The sequence below is a fragment of the Puma concolor genome, chromosome E1 (assembly GCF_028749965.1).
Source record: "Puma concolor isolate L17-30 chromosome E1, mPumCon1.1.hap2, whole genome shotgun sequence".
Taxonomy (NCBI): domain Eukaryota; kingdom Metazoa; phylum Chordata; class Mammalia; order Carnivora; family Felidae; genus Puma; species Puma concolor.
In genome coordinates this window covers 48,895,601-48,914,893 of record NC_141680.1, presented here as the reverse complement: position 1 = coordinate 48,914,893, position 19,293 = coordinate 48,895,601, and the positions used below count along the sequence as shown (strand labels likewise).

General features: G+C 55.0%; 2 protein-coding genes across 8 annotated transcripts in view; one reads left to right on the top strand and one right to left on the bottom strand.

The window, feature by feature from the left end:
* Positions 1-83: 83 nt before the first annotated feature.
* Positions 84-4,099, bottom strand: PRR29 (proline rich 29). Of its 6 annotated transcripts, none has more exons than XM_086687722.1 (7): positions 3,596-4,099; positions 2,476-2,949; positions 2,185-2,260; positions 1,854-1,966; positions 703-929; positions 486-556; positions 84-335 (listed from the first exon to the last, which is right to left on the bottom strand). In XM_086687722.1, exons 2-7 carry the CDS (start codon positions 2,557-2,559, stop codon positions 262-264), a joined length of 645 nt encoding a protein of 214 aa, XP_086543848.1. In that variant the 5' UTR covers positions 2,560-2,949; positions 3,596-4,099; the 3' UTR covers positions 84-261. The 6 variants fall into 6 exon arrangements, with proteins under 6 accessions (XP_086543848.1, XP_086543847.1, XP_086543852.1 ...); XM_086687721.1 differs by lacking the exon at positions 3,596-4,099 and adding an exon at positions 3,151-3,539; XM_086687726.1 differs by lacking the exon at positions 3,596-4,099 and adding an exon at positions 3,151-3,535 and having other exon boundaries at positions 84-290.
* Positions 4,100-9,946: 5,847 nt separating this feature from the next.
* SCN4A (sodium voltage-gated channel alpha subunit 4) overlaps positions 9,947-19,293 on the top strand; it is a 44,440-nt gene continuing 35,093 nt past the window's right edge. Inside the window, exon 1 of one of the 2 annotated variants that reach the window (XM_086687718.1) lies at positions 9,947-10,096. The gene's annotated coding sequence lies outside the window, so the exon portion shown is untranslated. The other variant, XM_086687719.1, reaches the window with a different exon arrangement.

Sequence of the window (19,293 nt, the reverse complement as noted above, 5' to 3'; positions counted from 1 at the left end):
GGCCACGCCCTGTGGCTTCCCAGCCCTGGATGATGCTTAGACGGACTCTTGCTCCGGGGCAGATATCAGGTCAGTCCAAGGTCTCAATGGGGTGAAGAGTGTATTGATTCACCCAGGAGAGAGCCTGGCTGCAGCTGAGGGAGGAGAAGGGCTGCTGGGCATGGGTGCAGAGTCACAGGCACTAGAGGGGCACGTAAGGGCTCCAGGGCTCTTTCCAGCCCTGCGGTGAAGCTGGCAGGGTCCCAGGGCTGGCATCTGTCCTCATGGCAGGCTCTCAGCATCATAGTAGTCTGGGGAGAGAACAGCACCTTCGCCTTGGCTCCCTTCCTGCCTCACTGGACCCCAAGGAAGAAAAGGGAAAGGGACAGGCCAGTTGCCTACAGTAGTGGTGGTAGGGGCTCCCTGTCCCCCAAACGGCCCTCCTGGCCTCCTGATCCATCCCCGGCCTGGGCTTGGGCCCCACTGCCCACCCACTCTGCCCCTACCTGAAGCCGGCGGTACATCCGCACCCACAGTCCCTGTGGCACTGGGGGGTGGGGGCGGGGGGATGGCTCTCCTGAGATGGAGAAAAGAAAGACATTCCCCCCCCATCAGATACTCACCCCCACGTATCTCCACCCCACCCTCAGCCCCTGGTGAGCTCTTCCAGCCCAGCCCCAGAGCAGGGCCCTGGCAACGCTCAGATCCCCAAGCCTCACTTACGACCCCCTTCTCCCAGAGGCAGGAGGGTGGTGCTGAATCCTGGACGTGTCCTGCAAGTAAGGCTGATGTGGGGGCGGGGAAAGAAAAGGGACTGGCCAGGGTAGCAGGGGACCCAGACTGGGCATCGGGCAGGGGAGGTAGTGGTGGTGGAACACCAAAGGCCCTTCCTCCTGGACTTCCTTCTCCTCCTCCTCCTCATATTCCTCTTGTTGACCCTCCAGGTAGACCTGGGGATTGTGGGAACGGGGGAGGAGAGATGATGATACCAGATCCAGCTCTCCCTACCCCCACTCCTCTGTTCCTCTAATTTCTCATAAAATGGAGCATTGTCTACATGCAAGCAAGCCACCTTGGAGACATTTATTTCTTATTTTTCAGGAGGGAAAACTGAGGCTCAAAGAGGCTGAATAACTTATTTAAGGTCACCCAGCTAATAAGTGGCTGAACAGAGCCTGGAAGCTTCCAGGTATGACTGCAGAGCTGGGTCAGCAGTCCGGTGACCCGCCCCTGGCTTTGCCCCCAACCCTGGCCCCACCTGTGCCTCATCAGGGAGGTGGGGTATTCATCCCGGGGACCCCCTGAGGGACGGGGCGTGAGGAACAGCAGCAGGTCCCGCCAGCCTGGACGCTGGACACAACCTGGCCTCCTCCAAGCGTCAAAAGACTACCTGGCTTTCAAGGGCGCGTTCTAAGGTAACCTGCTCCTCCAAGGAGCCTTTCCCCAACCAGGTGTGCACTCAGGCCTTGTACCTCTCCCTGTGACAGCCACCGCCAGAGCTGCCTTGTCTTCACGGTCATTCGTTTATTCTTTCACTTGTTCAACAAATATCACTTGAGCCCCTAATAAGTATCAGGCCCCCTGCAGACCCAGGGTACAGTGGTGCCTGTCCTCCCGGGCCTGTATTCTTGTGGTGGATGCCCTGCAGGGAGACCTTGAAAACAAGACCTGGGTGGTCCGGATTTGGGGATCCCCACCAGATGGAGGCTTCTGGCATGGGAGTCTGGCACATAAGGGATGCCACAGGGGCCCAGCCAGGTCCACTGCACTGTTGCCTGATTCTTTTTCTCAAGGATCCACCCCTAGATGGATCCCCACCCTTGGACTCGCAGGCCAGGCGAACGGCCCTGTTGGCCCACCTCCCGCTCACGCACCTGCGGGTGGGGGTGGGGCGGAGCCGGCCCTGGGTGGAGCGCTGCTGCCACCAGGCGACTCAGCAGCAGCTGGTGCATCTGCGCGTTCTGCAGCAACATCAGTTCCAGCAGGTCTGGGGCGGAGGAGCTCAGCGGGCCTATGCCAGGTCGCCCACTGCCCACGGCCCCAGGGCCTTTCCCACCGCCCACCCTCCTCCCCACCCCCACCCCCACCCCCCGCCCCGATCTCCCAACGCCCAGCCCAGGACCGCGCGGGAGGGATGTGCCGCGAGGAAGCCTAGAGAATGTGCGAGGCAGAGTGGGGTACACGGCGGTGAGCCCGGAGTCTCACCTTCCTTCATTCGGCCCGGCTGCGGGGGCGGAGGTGGGGCGGCCCATGCGAGCGGCTGCAGGACGGTCACCCAGGGCTGGGGGGAGCGGGAGACTCAGCCAGGCCAGGCGGGCAAGGGATGGAGGACCCTCACCCCCCCGCCGGGACCCCCCCCCCCCCCGAGTTGCTCCCTAACCCCTCAGGGGCCGCGTTCTTCTCCCCGCGCGCCCACGGCCTCCCCCTTCCCTGAGTCTCTTCCTCTGCGGCTCACCCACCCCACTTCCTCCAGGGACGTCTCCCCAGTCAGCCAACCTCAAAGGCCGGCTCAGCCCTCACCGTCGGGGCTGCACTCTGTGATGGGAGCTGACCCCAGCTTCCTCCGCTGCGGAAGGCCATGCTGGTTTCCGCGGGTCCGGGTTACCTAGGCGACGTGGGCGACGCGAAACTCTCCTTCCACGCATGCGCAGGTCCCTCCCCGGCCCCAGCGCTCCGGGCGTGTTAGGCTCTCCCACAGGAGGTGTCGCCTCTGAGGGATGCCCGCCTCCAACCTGCGTCGGTTCCCCGGGCATCGCATCTTGCTCCTCCCTGTACCTCTCACCCTTGTGCACCTCCAATGCCTAGCCTGGGGGCTCGTGTTTGTTGAGTGAATGAGTGAGGGGCTGGGGAGACTGGCCCGTAGAGAATTCTGTAGGAGCGGACTTGGCGGAGAGAGGCAGGTGAGTGAGGAGGGCAGAGGATGTGTTTCACTCTGAATCAGAGGGGCGTCCTTCAGGCTGGGAGTGGTTTCTGGAGCAGACCAAGGAAGCGAACATCAACCAAGTTCACAGAAAAGACTGGGCCCTGGCCAGAAACGGGTGGCTGGCCCCTGGACTCCCCCCTTGTGGCCGTTTGCTCCCTCATTCCTGGCTGCTGCTTTCCAGAGGTGGAGAACCCCAAGGAGTTCAGCACCAGTGCCCCCATTATTGTCCCACATCCTGGAAAAATTACTAAAGCATGCATTCTTTTGACAGGAAGTTATCAAGGTCTTCTTTGCTTCAGAACAGGTGAGGGGAGAGATCTATTTCGGCAGCTGTGACCATCCTAAGATAGGCCCTGAGCAGCAGTCAAGGAAAATCCAGACAGGAAGCTGGGATTAGCACCCCTTGGGCTGCCCTTCCCCCACCCTCTACTTCTGTTCAGCTCCTCTTCCTGGCACTCCTGGTGTCTAGAACCAGAAAGACCATCCCCGCCTCCTCCTTTGTGCTTTAGTCCCAGGGAGGGGGGGCCTGTGGACCGTGCATTAGCTGTGAGTCTTATAGCTTCCACGGCCATCAACAAGCTGACGTCAGGCAATGTAGTGACAGGCCCTGGGGAGTGGGATGGACACAGAGGTGCATCTTTCCATCTGTACCCTCATTGCAGTTAGAGGGGCAAAACCAATCCTCGTGCTTACCATCAGCAAACCTTGATCAAGGAGGTGCCTGTGTGTGCAAGGCGCCCTTCTGGACACTGGGGATACACTAGTATATTCCTGCTGGTTTTAGCATTGCTGGGAAGTGGAAAATGTATTCATGAAGTGAAAACAAAAATACAAGACTGTGTATGGGGCACCTGGGTGGGTCAGTCGGTTAAGTGTTCGACTTCAGCTCAGGTTATGATCTCATTGTTCATGGGATCTGCGCTGACAGCGTGGAGCCTGCTTGGGATTCTCTCTCTCCTCCTCTCTCTCTGCCTCTCCCCCACTTGTGCCCCCTCCCTCAAAATAAATGAATAAACTTAAGAAAGATACAAGACTGTGCAAAGTCCCCTGTGGGTGAGACATATAAGAAGGGGTCATGGGGCGCCTGGGTGGCTCAGTCAGTTAAGTGTCTGACTTCAGCTCAGGTCATGATCTCACGGCTTGTGGGTTTGAGCCCCCGCATGTGACTCTGTGCTGACAGCTCAGAGCCTAGAGCCTGCCTCGGATGCTGTGTCTCCCTCTCTCTCTGCCCCTCCCCTGCTCTCTCTCTCTCTCTCTCAAAAATAAATAAACATTAAAACAATATTTTTAAAAGAAGGGGTCTTAAAAAGAGATGAATTGGTCACTGAAGGATAGGATTCTGAAGTGGAGGAACTTTGGATGGGGCCAAGCAGTGTGAGAGATAGGGCAGCCCGGGTTGGGGACACAGATTGAACAAAGGCACAGGTGCAAGAATAGACAAGGCCTGAAATGCGCCAGTGGTCACACTCTCTGGCTGTGGTGGAGGAGCTGGGCAGAGAGAAGTTCCAGCGGCCCAGGCAGATGCAGGTCATACTCGCAGGCTGAATGGTGGAGTTCAGGCTGAGCTATGTGGGTAGTGGGGAGCTCTTGGTGAGTTTCGAGCAGGAGAGAAATAGGGCAGTGACGTGTGCACAGGCATGTTTTAGGAAGATTCATCTTGTTCCTCCCATCTTTGTTAATGTCAACCAGACTCAGGAAGAACAAATGTCTGATGGGGATGTATCCTCCCAAAGGTATACAGTTGGTTCCTGCACTCACTTTCCGTGTTTCCATCTGGGGACATTTTCTGGCCACAAGTGAGGCAGGCCGGAAGTCATCCCAGAGGCAACCCTGAAGCATCAAGGGAGAGCAGTTGATGGTAAATTCCCCAGCCTGCTGGCCTCCGGGGGACAACTCCGGGGGGGATCGTCCCCGAAGTTTTTCAGTAGTCCCTGTGGCTTTATGTCTCAGTTGTCCCAGTGATAATCTGCTCACCAACAAACACACACTTCACTGATTTTTTTCCTCTGTCATTTCTCCACTCCCTCACAGTGCTTCCTGGGATCCCCTTCCAAAGAAACTACTTGCTCCCAAATCCTTGTCTCAGGCTCTGCTTTGGAGGGAATCCAAACTAGGACCCTAACCTCCCACTTTCTCCGTGTCTGCCCCCAGTCTGCTGAAAACCGGAGAAAGCAATTCTGGTAGCTCTATGTTAAAATTTGTGTTCGGTGACGTCAGATGCAGGAATAGACACGGAGGAAAATTCATCTGGGAGTATAACAGCCAATGGATTCAACGGAGGCAAAGCTGGAGGCAGGGAGGCCAGCGGGAGGCCATCACCCTCCGCCCTCTAAAAGAAGCCCAGAGCGGGCTGGAGGTGGCTGTGGAAGACAGTCAGGAATTGGTGATTATTTCAGATACAAGATCGCATGTTAACCACACACGAAACTTGTATTTTGGAAGGCAGGGCCGAGATAAACCCTATCTGGCTTCTGTATTCAAGCAGAGCTCTTCGTCAAAGGAAACGGAAACATTTGCCAGTTGAAGAATGGAAAAACCACACACGCTTATCTGCCAGAGCTATTTTGCTTATAGACGATCTAACATTAGTCCAACAGTGGAGGTGACTTTCCATACTTGCCCTGCCTCCTACCACCTTCTTTGAGGCATCGAACGCTCCACCTACTTCCTCTTCATTTTGTCTCGGCAAGGACTCTTGTTTGTATCTTTGCCTTGTTGCTTTATGACTTTTGGGTTTTGTTTTTTTAAATTTTTTTTTTCAACGTTTATTTATTTTTGGGACAGAGAGAGACAGAGCATGAACGGGGGAGGGGCAGAGAGAGAGGGAGACACAGAATCGGAAACAGGCTCCAGGCTCTGAGCCATCAGCCCAGAGCCTGACGCGGGGCTCGAACTCACGGACCGCGAGATCGTGACCTGGCTGAAGTCGGACGCTTAACCGACTGCGCCACCCAGGCGCCCCAACTTTTGGGTTTTGTGTGTGTGTGTGTGTGTGTGTGTGTGTCCCACTGAAATATGTACCGAAGTCCTCCCTGTTGCCTTGGTAAATCTGTATCTGGGAATAAACCAAACAGGGAAAAAGGTTTCTACTAAAATGTGTTTGTCACAGTGTTATTTTTAAGAGTCGAAGATTGAACACATCCAGCGTCCTTTAGTAAGGGAATGGCTACATAAATGAAGGTAATTCACTCAAAGGAAGAGTGTGCAGTCATTAGAAAACCATGAAAAATGGGCTCCCTCATCTCCTCCTCCGATGGAAATGGAGAGAAAAGGGAACTTTTAAGAATTTGGGTTGGGTGGGGCTGCCTGGGTGGCTCAGTCCGTTAAGCATCTGACTTCAGCTCAGGTCATAATCTCATGGTTTGTGGGTTCGAGCCCCACACCAGGCTCTGTGCTTTCGGTGCAGAGCCTGCTTGGGATTCTCTCTTCCTCTCTCTGTCCCTCCCCCACTTACACATGCTCGCCCTCTCTGTCTCAAAATAAATAAGCTTTAAAAAAAAAGAGAATTTGGGTGGAAATTTCAGTGTTTCTTTTTGGTACAGATGAGGAAGTGCTAAGCAGAGGCAGAAAACCCAGCAACAGACACTTTTCCTGGGCCCCCTTTCTAGCGAGGCACTAACTGGAAGGAGCTAGTTATGACTACTGGCTATGTGGGGAGAAGCCTTGAAAATATCACAGGAAAGAAATTCCATTTTTCTGCTTAGAGGCTCTATGCTGTTTGTCCAAATCATGGCTACCCTTGTGAGATGCGTGTGTGTGTGGTTTTGTCTGACAGGCCCCTGGTGGCACTTTGGAGACTTATAAATGTGTAGATGGCAGCAGTGGGATGCAATGTGAAGGGAACTTGCTTTCAAGGTCCCACCTCACAGGAATAGAACTGTGGGGTGGAGTCCAGAGCCCTCCCCTCCTTGACTCCCGGAATTGGGGTGTCACCAACCACAGGGGAGCACCTGCTGAAGCTCCCAGAAAGTCTCCCTGACTGAAGACTCAGGGAGAGAACTGACTGCTCAGGCAGGGGTGAGGGGTGGGGAGTAGTGGCCAGGACAGGGTATGACAGGGTGGGTTCCTGTGGGTCACGGTGGGATTTTCTTTTTTGTTGTTTTTTTAAAATTTATTTATTTACCTTGAGAGAGAGAGAGAGAGAGAGAGAGAGAGAGAGCATGGGCAGGGGAGGGGCAGAGAGGAGAATCCCAAACAGGCTTTGTGACGTCAGCATGGAGCCCGACACGGGGCTCGATCCTAGGACCCTGGGATCATGACCTGAGCCAAAATCAAGAGTCGGATGCTCAACCGACTGAGCCACCCAAGTGCCCCAGAGTGGGATTTTTCTGAAAGGTGCTTCTAAGAATTCTTTTGTCTGTGGGCACCTGATACTCAGCCTAAACCAGCCTAAGGAAAAGGGATGCTTTTTGGCTCATGTGATGGGGCAGACAGTGACATAGCTGCTCTGTAGTGTCACTGACCCAGGGGTCAAGCAGTGTCTTCAGGCCCCTCTCTCATCCCCCCCCCACCCCCACATCGTGTGTGGTGTTCTCGTTGGCTCGTCCTACAGATAGGCCCTTCCGCTAGGTGGGAAATACTCCTCAGGCACCTTCTGACTTGTTACTTCAGTTACCCTAGACAAACTCAGAGAATCCTGAGGAGAGAGAGTTCATCTTTCTTTTGTATCAATGCATATAACTCCCCAGGAAGGACTACGATTGGCCACACTTGTGCCACATATCCAGCTTTTGGACCGGCTACTGTGGCCAAGAGGATCGCCCAGATCAGGGTGACATGGCCATTTCCGTGGCCGGGGCGGGGTCATCGTCCTGAGATCAGCGGCCACCCCAGAATGACCTATTTGGAGTAGGGGAGGAGCAGTCCCCCAAAGGAAGGAGGAATGCTGTTATCAAGAGAGGGAGGCATTCATTCCCCTTGGGCTGTGGGGAAAAGTCATATTTCACATACAACTTTGGTCTTCCAATCAGCCTTATTCCTAGTCCAAATGACACCTTGTGCAAGTCAGAAAAATTAGCCTTGTCCTCTGGACAGTTTGCTACCATCTGCTAGACAATTATCATCTAAAATACATGAATCTATAATGATTGCAAACGTGATTGGTGCCCAGAATTGTACAGTAGACAACCCGTACAACTGAATGCAGCAGCCCTCCCCCTCATATATTACAATTCCCTTCAATTACTTCAATCCCTCATTAAAGTCGTTCTTACCCCCACAGAGCTCTTGGCAGGGCCCAGGCAGAGACCAAAAGGGAGGAGCCATATATGGGAATGACAGCTGCCTGCCCACCACCTCTCCTCAGTGCCCACGGACAGGGAGGACTGTGCTACCAAGGGGACACTAGCCAGCAGCAAAGCAAACTGGAGCCATAGCAGGGCCCTGAGTGATGTCAGGGACCCCAAGGAACAGTTCTGGGGAGACAACTTGGCAAGGATGAGACAAAACGTTTGCTTTTCCTCTGAGCGCTAGAAGAAGAAGATCCTTGCAAAGAAAAGGCAGGGGTGACCAGACACCTGGATTACGTTAGCAACAAAACTACACGGCAAATGTGTGTCAGGAAAGGTGAGCGAGCAGAGCAGGATAAGAACCATGCACAGAGAGCACCAACGCTCACACCTGTGGGTTTGGAAGACGAACCTCTGAGGGTGTGAAGTGACTCACCTGGGGCGAGATGCGGGAAGTCCGGGCATAGCAGGAACTTTGCAAGCCTCAGCCAGGCCTCGCCTTCAGGGAGGGGCTCCACGAGGCTGCGGGCTGTGTCCACAGAGGGTCTCTGGGGGGAGAGAGGCCACCCAACCTCCAGGACTGAGGGGGACCACTCCTCAGGCCTCCCTGCGCCCCTCACAAAGGCCACACTCTGTCCTGGGCTCGGCGCAACTGGAGAGCTGGCTGCCGGAAAAGATGCTTCAGGGATGGTTGTGGGAGAGTGGGTGGGGGGAGCATCGCGGGGAGCTTTGGGGTTCTCTCGTCAGCCTGGGGCAGGCGCTTGAGCTGTGAGACGGGTCATTTCACAACAGCTCCACTAGGGGTCACCACAGACCCAGAAAGGAGGGGGGAGGGGGGCTGAACCAATCTCAACCTGCCCCCCACCCTCTGTCCCCTCCCCACGTTCTGAGGGACAGATGTCTAGCCAGTGGGATGGCGGGGGTGGGGGGGTGGGTAGTGGCGGTGGAGAAATGACCCTGAGACTGCTGTGTTGTCCAGCTAAGAGCTGTGTGTGTGTGTGTGTGTGTGTGCGTGTGCATGTATGTGTGTGTGTGTTTGGAGGGATGTGTGTGTGAGGGATGTGAGGGATGTGTGTATGTGTGCTGTGTTTCGGTGTGTGTGTATTTGGGTGTGGGGGGACGTGGATGTACAGATAGGCAGACACTTGATGAAAGTCTCACGATCACAGGTGCACACGGGTGGCCCTGGGTACGCGTGAACAGGAGTGTGGACGTAGACAACAGTACGGATGTAAGTAACATGCGTGGAAATGCGTGAGTGCATGAGCGTGACCGTGGGTATGGGTGTGTGCACACACAGACGGACACTTGATAAAAGTTCACGCCCAGGGTATGCGACGTTTGTGTTCACCCGGCTGTAAGTGTACAAGTACACGCACGAGCCTGGTGTGAGTGTGGGAGTGTGTCTGCGTGAGCAGTAAGCCCGTTCGGGAACAGGTGTAACATGCAGTGCAAGTGTTTGTGTGCACGTGTGGAGGGCGATCTACACGTATGGCTGAGCGTGTGTAAGTGTGGCATTTGCGTGGGGAGGGGGCACACCCACAGTGCGTACCGGAGCAAGTGTGCATGTGCCCCCCGGGGCTCCTGGCAGTGAGTGTGAAAGGAGACTGGCACAGAGAACGAGCCCTGTAAGCTCGTCAAGGGTGGGAAAGGACCTGCGTGAGCGGGCTCATACGCGTGCCCTGCTGCGTGTGCGCATGGGCGTGTGCGTGTGCACATGTGTGAGCGGGAGAGTGTGCGGCCGGCCCAGGCTGAGCCTGAGCACACCCGGTGAGGGAAGCGCGGCCCAGGCTCCCACCTGAAGATTGGCCCAGTCCTCAGGTTTCACTCATGACCCTGTGACATCAGCGGCAGCAGCTGTCCCCGCCGCCCGGCCCCCCGGCCAAGTCCCCCAGAGTCCCAGCCCCAGCCGGAGGTGGGCACGGCACTCCAGGCTCGGCTGCAAGCGCTCCGCTCCTGTCCGGCAGTGAGTACCGCACCCCGCCCCGGCCGGCACCCCAAGGGCAGGCCACCCCAAGGAGCGGGGCACCCTGGCCCTGTGCCCAGCTGGCTTTAAGGAAGTCACCACTTCGCTCCGGGCACCGCTGTCCTCCTGCCCACACCGGGCCCTGCTCTGCCCCGGCCTGTGCCTTGACCCTCTGTCCCCAAACTTGCCTCTCGTGGCCCCGTCCTCTGCCCTCTGTGCCCCTGGCTGGCTGTCTTTGCTCTGAGCAAGGGTCCTTGCCCTGGTCACAAATGGCCCAGTGGCGAAGGCTCGGCTCCAGACGAGCACAGGGTGACCCCGGCTGAGTTTCTTCAGGAGGGGAGAGCAGAGGAGCCAAAACAGCCTGTTCACAGTGGCGGCTCAGCCGGTTCACAGTGGCTTGGAAGGCAGGGCTGTGGGGGGAGGAGAGCGGCGGGAGGCCGGGTGGGGGGTGGTGGCGGCTCCTTTGCTCTGCTGAAACAGGAATCTTCGAGATGCCAGCAGAGGACACGTCTCGGGCTGTACCGCCCAGGCTCTGCCCACCGCCCTGGCCTCTCCCGGCCGGCCCGTGGCGCGCCAGGCTCCCTCCCTAGACAAGTGAGGAAGGCAGAAAGCCTGGCGCCAGGGGAAGAAGATGGGGCCACGGCACTGAGGGGATTCTGGGGGATTCGGGAGGGGACTCGGGGGCCACAAGGCCGGTGCCAGGGCAGAACACAGCCCCCCTCCCTCTCCCTGCTGGTAGAGCCAGGAACTGGGGGCACAGGGAGGAGGGTGGGCAGTGGCCAGTGGAAGAGGCGGGAAGGTCTGAGCAGAGGTAGAGAAGGGGTTTTGGAGGAGTGTGGTGTTGCTTATCAGAGGGGGGCATTTGTTCAAAAGATTGGGAGGTCCCTGTCCAGAGGGCCCGGGGTTGGGGGGGGGGTGCGTGGAGGCTGCTTGAGGCTTTCCAAGAAGGCGCTGGTGTGGCACAGAAGGCCTGAGCCCCTTCCCACTCCACCCAGTTAAGTACTGTGTCTCGCTGCCCCTCCCCCTGCTTGGGCACAGGGCCAGGTCCTGGTGAGGCCTCATGATGCCCCAGGGTGGGGAGGTGACCCTCCAGGTGGATACTAAACATGTCCCCCTCCCACCCATAACACTGGCAGCGGGGGGCCTGCACAGAAATTAATCACCCCAGAGCCTGGGAAGGTTAGAGCCCACAGGAGCCTTGAAGGCTGTTTAATGTAGCCTGTCTGGATGAATCAGCTTGAGGACAGTTAGCTAGAGACAAGTTTGGGGCCTGTCTGGTTAGTCTGGAGAGGGGAAGGGGCTGACAGAGAGGTGGGGAAGAGCCAGTGGTGGGCATTGTTGTCCCTCATCTATGACCAAGGCCACGACTGCCCCCAGGGCCCCGAGCTGAGCTAAGGAGACCCCTAGCGGTGGCAATGACCAGACACAGGTGGGGCAGGGCTGGGTCCGGGGGTAGAGAAACACTGGTTCTCCCAGGACCCTCCAGATTCTTCTGGGGTCATCCCCAGTCCCCTGCCCATGACCGGCAACCTTACTCCATATGGCCGTGTTGTGGACAGTTGTGGTTATCACACTAGTATTTGGAGCCACATCACGTTGTGTGGGCAATGCAGGGACCCAGACATAAAACACAATGGCACATTTCCATATGCATCCCGGGCTTCTCTCAGGGGATCGGCTGGGATTTTTAGTGTGATTTTGGGAAGATAATTCCCAGGTGGCCCTGTCCTAGCCCGGCTCTGCTTGTCCTATCTGGTTGGGAATCTGCCTGGAGTGGGGGCTCAGGACTCAGGGTCACCTTCCTAGCCATAGGCTGGTCTGAGTGTCAAGGGCTGCCTAGCAGGCTTCCCTCACCAGGTTCTCTGGGCCCCAACCCCAGGCCCAGGCCAAGGGGAAGCCCCGAGTTCGATGCTGAAGGCACAAAACTCCTGGTCGGATGATGGGGGTGGTCCTGACAAAGTCCCTGCCTCCGGAGGCAACTCTGGCCACCAGAATAGAGAAAAGTGTAGATATTGGCGGGGAGGGGAGGGGGTGGCCCAACTGGGGGTGGAGTTCAGAGAAGTCTCCCGGGGCCAGGCATAGCCAGAGAGGAGAGAAGGGATTGGACTTCACAGAGAGGAGTAGAAAGGCTCTCTCCAGGTGACAGGAAAGAGATGCACTGAGTGGAAATGAAAAATCTGAGGCCTGAGGTCCCCCGAGAGCAGGTAGGGAGAAGCGAGGGGATGGAGCAGGTGGATGTCAACAACCAGGGTACAGGTCATACAAACCTTCAGTTCCTTGACTCCTCTTGCAGGGAAGGTTCAGGCTCAGAGGGTCGTCACTCAGCCGAGGCACACAGCTAGCGAGTGGCACCGATGCTGGGGCAGGGCTGGAGGTGGGGGGCAGAGCTGGCCCCTGAGACTGGGGGGGGGGAAGCGGGGGCAGGGGGTTTCCAGTGGGCAGCCCTCGGGCTGGGGCAGGTGCCGGGCCTCCTGCAGGGGCCCCCAGCTCTGCAGTGGCAGACAGAGACAGGCCATGGCCCCTAGTGGCTCCTGCAGGGGGTGTTTATGGGGCTGGGGGAATCCCAATTCCTTCCACCTCCACCACCCCTGCCCCAGGCCTTTCATGTGCTCTGGCCCCCATTCTGCCTCATCAGCAACAGCTATTTTTATTCCCTGCAGTTTTCAGTCAACAGCCATGATGGGGGGGGATGGGGCAGCAGGAGGAGCAGGAGGGGCTTGAGGAGCAGAGGGGGAGGGGGTGACAGAGAAGCCTCCGGACCCCTGGAAGGGCAGGCCGCCCCTTCCCCTCCGGTCTTGCTGCCCTCTGCCAGGAGCCCTAGCATGAACAGAAGGTGCAAATCCACAATGGTCACCAGACACCACTCCATTTTTTAACTGGTTTGTGAAACCAGGTGCCCCTGCCCCCCTCCCCATCCCCACCAGGTAGGTGCTAGAAGGTCATGGTCCAGTTTAGACTTGGGTGGTGATATAGCTCAGTGCTTAAGAGCCAAGGGCTCTTTCGAGAGCCCCAGGAGCCGGGTTTCCAGTCTACGGCCTAAATAACCTCTGGCAAGTTACTTACTTTCTCCGTGCCTCAGTTTCCTCATCTGTCCAATGGAGTGATAATAGTAGGACCGTGGTGAGGATTAAATGAGCTCATGAATGTGAGGTGCCCAGAACAATGCTTGGCAAGTAGTCAGGTCTCCGTAAGTGTTAACTAGTAGTTAATTATCACAGCTGTTACCAGGCTGTGACTCTGAAATCAATGTGGCCTCTTGGGGGTGGGGGTGGGGGTGGGGGGGTTAACAAAAGGAGGGGAGGAGCCACAAAAGGTGGAGAAGGTGGGTCTGCCTGGCAGGAAGCGGGACGACCCTGTCCAGCTCTGGGCACATAGTTGGGAGGGGTTATATATATATTTTTTTCCTATCTGGTCTCCCTCAGGTGAGGGAGACCCTTTTATAAAATGGACGGCAGACCCCCTTCCAAGAGGGTCTGCGGTTGATAGATGTTTGCCGTGAGGACTGTGAAACCAAAAGCAAAACAGAGTCCCTTTGCCTTATATTTTAGTAAGATCTGCTTGTGACTCTGGCCTTTTGGGAAGCCTGTAAGTTCTAGATTGGCCCAGTTTGGGAGAAAGAACTTTTATCAGGGTAGCTGGTGGGAAAACAGCCCTGGAGCAGTTTCTGAGGGAAAGCAAAGTTCTCGGAGGTAGTGACAGGGCCACGCTGGCTGAAGGGGCAGGAACAGTCCACCAGCCTTTCTTGTGGGTTTCCAGTTAGAGGCCAAGCTTCACAGGCAGCAAGCAAGGGGGCCACTCTTCCTGATGCTGGTGACCTTGATCCCCAGCCCCCAGGGCCTGGCAGGGCCCCCAGGGCCTGGCAGGGATGTGGGGACCTAGCGGGGAGGGCTCAAAGCTCACTGTAAGTGGATGGTGGGGGGTGGACGGAGGAAACGGGGAGCCAGGTGGGCTCTGATCAAGTTTTTTTTTTTTTAATGTTTATTTTTGAGAGAGAGAGAGAGACAGACAGAGCGCGAGTGGGAAAGGGGCAGAGAGAGGAGACACAGAATCTGAAACAGGCTCCAGGCTCTGAGCTGTCAGCACAGAGCCGGACACGGAGCTTGAACCCATGAACCGTGAGATCATGACCTGAGCCAAAGTCAGACGCTTAACTGACTGAGGCAGCAAGCCAGGCGCCCCTGGCTCTGATCGGTTTTGAACAATCCTCTTGTTAGTGTCTCAGTGGACCCACAGAAGGAAAGAGCCTGTCAGCCACGGTCTGGGAAGGGTGAGGGTGTGGGGCAGAGAAGAGAATAGAGGCAGGCATCTCCCGGGGTAGACTGTAGGTGGGAATAGGCAGGGCAGGGGAGACAGGCGTGTGTGCAGGGGGTAGATGTGCCCAAAGGTGGGTGAGGTGGGCCCAGATGTTCACAGGAGAGGGTGTGCACGCACAGGTTTTAAGGGTGGCATCTACAGAGCACTGGTGGTCATGCGTGCAGCTCCTTGGGAAAAGCCGAGCTAGCAGAGGGCAGGAAGCCCCAGGCCTGGCTGGAACTAATCAGCCTCCCCACCCTTTGGAGCAGCTGGGAAATGACTCACGGAAGCAATGCGTGTGTGTGTGTGTGTGTGTGTGTGTGTGTGTACAACTGGGCTGCAGAGGGTGTTAGGGGGTATATGAGGGTCGACTGGTGCAAAAGAAACCCATACCTCGAGGAAGTCTCTTTACCAAGCTGTTGACCTGTAGTCCCCATTCCCACAATTCTTGACACGAGGCCCCAGGAGACCTGAGTCTAGCCCTGCCAGGTGCCCACCCCAGCTGGTACATTTTAGGGGCTTGGCCCAAGGACCCCAGTCTGCCCTTTGAAGAGGACAGACAGGTGAGGGTCAGGCCAGCCCAATTCCCCAAGGTAGTAGCCGGCACATGGATTTATGTCAGAGAGCGGCATTCAAATTCTGCCTCTGTCTTTGTTAGCTGGGACATTGCTGGACACTCAGGAAGCACCCAATGAACATACCCATGACTGCTTTTCCTCAAGAAATAATTCTGAAGCCTCCACCTCATGGGCCTATGCATGTCAGGATGCCGGGTGAAGCTACTGAGATTTGGGAGCCAGAGGAACCAACCTCCTTCACTCCTAACAGACTCTTTCTCAAGCTGACTGAGATTGGAATTCTACATCTTAAGATGAATTCCTTTGATTTAAGGCTCAGTCTTGCGAGGGTAAACCCACTCTTGGGCCTTTGCTTCTAGGAGAAAAGGCGTCTAGGGCCGCCGAAAGATGAGCTGGGAGGGGTTAGAAGGAAGGGGGCACAGCTCACAAAACCCAAACACAGTCCATTTGAGGATCTATTTCCCATTTGTGGGTTTTTACTTCATCTGGCCCCAAGCCGACCAGAAACACCCTGGGGGAAGGAAAAGAGTCAGGTTTGAGAGGAGGAGGAGGCAGTTTGGGGAAAACTAACCGATGTTTTTTGAGAGCTACTGGGGACGGGCAGGGAATGGATCTAATTGTGGGGGTGGGGGAGGGGCTGCTGACATATCCTGAACAACAAAATAACCTTGGCATATAGTAAGTACAAAATAAATGTGGCCACCCCTCTCTTTCTTACCCCTCGCGCAGGACACATAATTAGGTTGGTAGAATCGGGTGCCTGTGTTGATCCAGTGAGCCCCACATGGAAAGCGCAATCAACATTAGCCCACCCCTTGCCTAGAAACACCCCTCATGTGACCCTGATTGTTTCCGGAACTCTCGGGGCTCCTGAGTGTCCGGAGGTTTCCGCTCCCGGCTCTAGGCCTCCCTCCAAGACCTCTTGGAGCAGATTTCCTCCGCAGAGTGTTAGATCAGGAGGGGAGGGCACCCGGGGTGACTTCCTCCAGGCCCCTGGCCTGCCAGCGCCTCAGCCCCAAGTGCTGGCAGAGAAAAAACACAGCTACCCCTTTCCCATCCCCCCTTCCCCCAGACTGCCCCAGCTGAGAAAAAGCTGTGACTTGAGATTTATAACTAGGGGGCATGGGGCTCTATTTTGTGTTCTTGGAGCTGGGCCACAACAGGAATGCAGGAATTTGGGAAGGAGTCCACCCAGATGCCCGGATAGAAAAAGGTTGATCTCTTTCAATCTCCCAGAAAGGTGGGAGTCTGAGCCCCCACTGCAGGTGAAGCTAAGGAGGGGTCTCCGCTGGCCACATGCAGCTCTAAAGTAGTCTTGCTTCCAATCCAGAGAAACAAAACAGCCTAACCCTGGAATGCAGCTTTGCAGCAGATGAAAGGCATGGTTGGTTGGCAAGAGGCATGGTGACTGGGGCCCAAGGAAGGCCACCAAGCCACCTGCCATCTCTGCATCCACAGGGATGCACCCTAGAGAGAACAGGGAAGGCTGTGAGGGGCAGGTCACATCTGTTCTCAGGCTGGTATGGAGAGCTTCTCACAGTGGTTTTCACATCTCAGGGTGGTACAGCATGGCTGATACTTATCGGAGGATTCCAGGCCAATACAGTGCAATTTGGTGGGTTTCTGGATGTTTGAAAGAGCCTCTTTGAAAACATAGGTATCCTAGGAGAGAAGGTTCTAGAAGCATATGGTGGGGGCGGGGGGGATGGTGGTGATGGTGTCTATCCTGAGCTGTGTTTGGCCAATAATTTGGGACAGTCAGGATCATAGATACATAGCTGTGAGAGTGTTGAACTGAGAGGAAAAAAATCAAGATCTGATAGGCTTTCGCAAAAGACTAGAGGTGAAGAGGTATAATGAACAAGGGCAACTTGTAGGATGTAAAGTCCTATACTTTGATTTATTTTAACCTTGCATCCTGAAACCTGTATTAGTTTCAGTTTGTTTTTTTCAGTTCTTTTGGATTGTATACATAGACAATCATGTCATCTGTGAACAAACACAGTTTTATTTCTTCACTTCCAATCAGCATACCTTTTATTACCTTTTCTTGTCTTATTGCATTAGCTAGGACTTCCAATATATTTTGGAAAGGCGTGGTGAGAGGCAACATCCTTGCCTTCTTCCTGATCTTTATGGAAATCTTCTAGTTTCTCATCATTAAGTACTAGGTTAGCTGTAGGGGCTTTTTTTTTTTTTTAATGTTTATTTTTGAGAGAGGCAGAGAGAGCACAAGCAGGGGAGGGGCAGAGAGAGAGGGAGACACAGAATCTGAAGCAGGCTTCAGGCTCTGAGCTGTCAGTATAGAGCCCAACGTGGGGCTCCAACTGACAAACTGTGAGATCATAACCTGAGCTGAAGTCAGACGCTTAACTGACTGAGCCACCCAGGTGCCCCCAGCTGCAGGTTTTTTTGTAAATGTTCTTTATCAGGTTGAGGAAACTCTCCACTATTGCTGAGTTGTTCCTGTTTTTTTGTTTTGTTTTGTTTTGTGTTGTGTTGTTTTAAATCATGAATGGGTGTTGGATTTTGTCAAATTCTTTTCCTGCATCTCTTTATATGATTATGTGGTTTTTCTCCTTTAACCTATTGATATAATAGATTACATTAACTGCTTTCTTTTTCTTTTTTAAATGTTTATTTTTGAGAGGTGGGGAGGACAGAGGATCTGAAGCTGGCTCTGCGCTGACATCAGTGAGCCTGATGTGGGGCTCAAACTCACGAACTGCGAGATCATGACCTGAACCAAAGTCAGACGCTCAACTGACGGGGGCACCCAGGTGCCCCAACTGATTTTCTAATGTTGAACGTGCTTGCACACTTGGGATAAATCCCACTTGGTTGTAGTGTATACTTCTTTTTATACACTGTTGGATTTGACTTGCTAATATTTTGTTTGGGGTCCACCTGGATTTAAAAGAGAAGAATCAATTGCACAACTTATAGGATGGGGGAAGATCTAATCTGACTACAGTTCATGAGGAGAAGATCAGGAGTGATTGTAAATGCCACCTTATGAGGAGGTGGCTAAAGAATGCCATCTTGGGATGAATGAATACAAAGGGTGTCTAGGCTGGGGACAAAAGGCCTCTCTCTCTGTGGTCAGACTATATCTGGAATTGAGTGTTCCAATCTGGCAGCCCCACAGAGAAAGACAATGCTGGGCTGGACCTGCTCCAGAGAAGGGCCGCCTCACCCTCTAGCGTCCTTACTCTCGGCTCCCTGCCTATGGACAGCTGGCCCCAGCCTGGCTCCCCGACTCCTCACCCTTCTTTCCCCACCCTCACCCCTGTCTGCTCACCATCTCCAGGCCCCCAAGATGGCCTGACTTTACTCACCACTTCCGCCCAAACTTCCGTTTCAGTGCAGGTTCCGTTGGGGCTTCTCACTTGCTAAACGGGCTCTAGCCCTGGCACTCAGGGAGCTGGGTTTTATTCTTGGCATGGCCTCTCATTTATCACTCTCTAAAATTATCTTATTTGCTTCCCTATTTATTATCTGCCTCCTCCCTCTGGAATGCAAGCTCAATGAGGACAGGGAGTTTGCCATTGTTACATTCTGGCTCCTAGCGCGAGCCCAGCACAGAGCAGATGCTCAAGAGATGTTTGTTGAATGAATAAATGCATGATCTAGGGTGGGGGTGGGGGGTTGCTGCTCCTCTCTGGGCCTCAGGTTCTCCATCTGTAAAATGAGGAAGCTGGACTCCTTGATCTCTTGGGTCCTTGCACCAAGGTTCTTAAATTCCGTGGGAAGAGGTTTCGTAGAGCCCCCTGCAGGCCCTTAGCTGCCACATCTCGGGAACAGACTGGGGTGGAGACCAGAGTCTAATCTCTGGCTGGTGGAAGGAAGATTTAAGCTGTCACGTTGGCCCCGTTTACTCCAGGTTGTAGCTGGAAGAGCCACATGGAGATGGGCCAGCATGACACCCAACCCATGCTATGGGGCATTGTTGTGATTGTCCCTGCCAGGAAGCCATCGTGCACACATCCCAGGAAACCTTTCATTCCTCCACCGGTGTCCACTGCAAATAGCACAGCTTGTCCTGTCTACTCTAGACATATCGAAAGGGTGGGCACACTGCCCCATGTGAGGGGCTCTCCAGGGTTGCAGGGTGAAGTCCAGACGTCCAGGCCTGCTATAGCCAGCCAGCTGCCCAACCCACCTTCCCCCAATCCCTGAATAGATTCTGTGCCCCACAAAGACTGACACAAATGCATCTCCCTATGTCCTGCTTCTGTCTTTGTTCTGGCTGCTCCCTCTCCCTGGAGTACTATTCCCCTCCATTCCTCTGTGTTTATAACTTAAGCATCCTTTGAGGCCCAACTG

What these genes read in the sequence shown, in the direction of transcription:
- PRR29 (XM_086687722.1), bottom strand. Translation starts at nt 2,559, where the DNA reads ATGGCCTTCCGCAGCGGAGGAAGCTGGGGTCAGCTCCCATCACAGAGT. An exon ending in CGCCCCACCCCCACCCGCAG is followed by an intron (nt 930 to 1,853) that starts GTGCGTGAGCGG and finishes CACAATCCCCAG; the next exon opens with GTCTACCTGGAGGGTCAACA. An exon ending in GCCTCTGGGAGAAGGGGGTC is followed by an intron (nt 557 to 702) that starts GTAAGTGAGGCT and finishes TCTCCATCTCAG; the next exon opens with GAGAGCCATCCCCCCGCCCC.